Raw genomic sequence first — 1,913 nt, 5'->3', positions numbered from 1 at the left:
TGAAGCATACACTCGTTGGTATAGATTTCAAAATCTTATGATGTTTAGGTTAAAGGCTGGGTCATAAAGAAACCCTTGGATTTTCTTTCTTTTTTGCAAATTTGTTGTAAAGAAAACAGTTACGGAAGAGTAATAGAAAATATTTAAATACATGTAAGATGTTATTTAAACTTGACAAAGTTCGAATGAAAACTTTATCAAAGTTATTTCAAGAAACATGTGTGTTCCTATTTCTTTTTCCGTATGTTTATACCATTATGAAATTGAGACGTCTTCTTCATTAAGTGTCGTATATAAAAGGATCCTTTTTTATAAATTTATGTTTGATTCAAAGATCCATGAAATTAATAAAGCATTTCTAAAAATGCAAAAAGTCAAAAGGGTAAGACAAAAACCCACGAATTAAAAAGCAAGACCTTGGACTTATAAAGAACAAGGCAAAAAGAGTGAAACAGAAACTCGAGAGAATTGAGATGAAACAGAAACTTTATAATATTAAGTTTAAACTAAGTAGGAACTTAGTCATGAACTGATTGTCATTTTGTACAAAAAGCCCCGAAAAGACCTGGGGACTTGTCATCACCAAAACATAACCCCCAAATGGGACAAGGGTAAAACCACCACTTCCACCAAAAAAGAAAAAAAAAGAGTCAAATTTCACAAGTAAACTTTCACTGTGGAGTAGGAGAAGGGTTCAAAATGGCATCATTAGCAACAGAAGCCTCGACTTGGTCTGAAGGAGCTGGGATATCTATCGCATTAGGGTCAGCTTCAACGAGCTCGGGAGTATTGGACATGGGAGAAGAAAAACTTTGGCCTTGCTGAGTTTTCTCAATGGTTTCTTTTATCTTAGCTAACTCAGCATCCAAGTTAAAACCCTCTTGGCTAGCCTCCACAAGGGTATCATGGCGCGTATTCAAAATAGCCCAACTCACTTCAACAACATCTTTGTCCTTAAGAGCCTCATAATCTCTTTCCCACTGATCAATTTCACTCTTGAACTCCTCCCTCTCAGCCAAAGCAGCATCATAAGAAGATTGCAAAGGGGCAAGTGAACTCTCTAAAAATTTGACCTTATCAGAAGACACACGAAGATCGTCTTGGGTCTGAGTGAGTGTTTGAACAAGTTCACCTGCATAAACATCTTTTTCGTTCAACAAGGCATTCAAGCATCTGATCTCTTCGGAGGCTTTGGAGAGTTGTTCGGCAAATGATGACTCAACGAAATCTTTATCCTTGCTTGCCTGATTGGAAGAAGCTTTCTCAACTGCCAACTCCGAAGTCACAATTTTCAACTGCTGCTCTAAGGTACATTTGTTTTCTTCTAAAACTTCCATTTCAAGCTGAAGACTGTCATACTGCTCTTTCCAGTTGTCTACCTCAATCTGGTAATCATGCATCAATTGTTCCGTCTGGGAAACCATTTTCATCATCTCCGTGCCAACGAGATTGGTCTAAAGAAAAAAGGGAAGTACATAAGAATCTTAGTAAAAGAAAAACGATATATAATATGAAAAGAAGTTTATACCTTCAACGATGATTGCACGATATCATTCATCCAAGTCAGAGAGCTATGACTTTCCAGCTTGGATTTTTCAACTGGACCAATGGGGTTTCAACCACACGTCAGCTTGACCTGACTTCTTTAGAAGATTACCTTCGGCAGGGACCTCAATGGTAATTTGTTTCATCACTCTACCTCCACTTGAAGAACCAACTTCGTTTTGAGAAACATTAGTAGCGGGGACTGTAGAGGAAGTCATAATAGCTTGAGGCGGAGCAGAAATAGTAGCAGTAAAAACTGGCAAAGAATGTTCCATAGGGACAGACACGAGAAAGGAGGCAAGAGGTACTTCATCAGACACCAAATCAAAACTTTCACTATCAAACCCACGAGAAAAAAGTTGTTCATC

The 1,913-nt window shown here is 37.8% G+C and overlaps 1 protein-coding gene across 1 annotated transcript; it reads right to left on the bottom strand.

The window, feature by feature from the left end:
• Positions 1–671: 671 nt before the first annotated feature.
• On the bottom strand, positions 672–1,424 carry LOC109219393. Its single transcript, XM_019383846.1, has one exon. It carries the CDS (start codon positions 1,422–1,424, stop codon positions 672–674), a length of 753 nt encoding a protein of 250 aa, XP_019239391.1.
• Between the last annotated feature and the right edge of the window lie 489 nt (positions 1,425–1,913).

The sequence above is a fragment of the Nicotiana attenuata genome, unplaced genomic scaffold (assembly GCF_001879085.1).
Source record: "Nicotiana attenuata strain UT unplaced genomic scaffold, NIATTr2, whole genome shotgun sequence".
Lineage (NCBI taxonomy): Eukaryota > Viridiplantae > Streptophyta > Magnoliopsida > Solanales > Solanaceae > Nicotiana > Nicotiana attenuata.
The sequence above is the reverse complement of the archived record's forward strand: the minus strand, read 5'-3'. Positions and strand labels throughout refer to the sequence as shown.

Bases quoted from the DNA above. Each gene is read 5' to 3' on its own strand.
- LOC109219393 (XM_019383846.1), bottom strand. From the start codon at position 1,424: ATGGTTTCCCAGACGGAACAATTGATGCATGATTACCAGATTGAGGTA.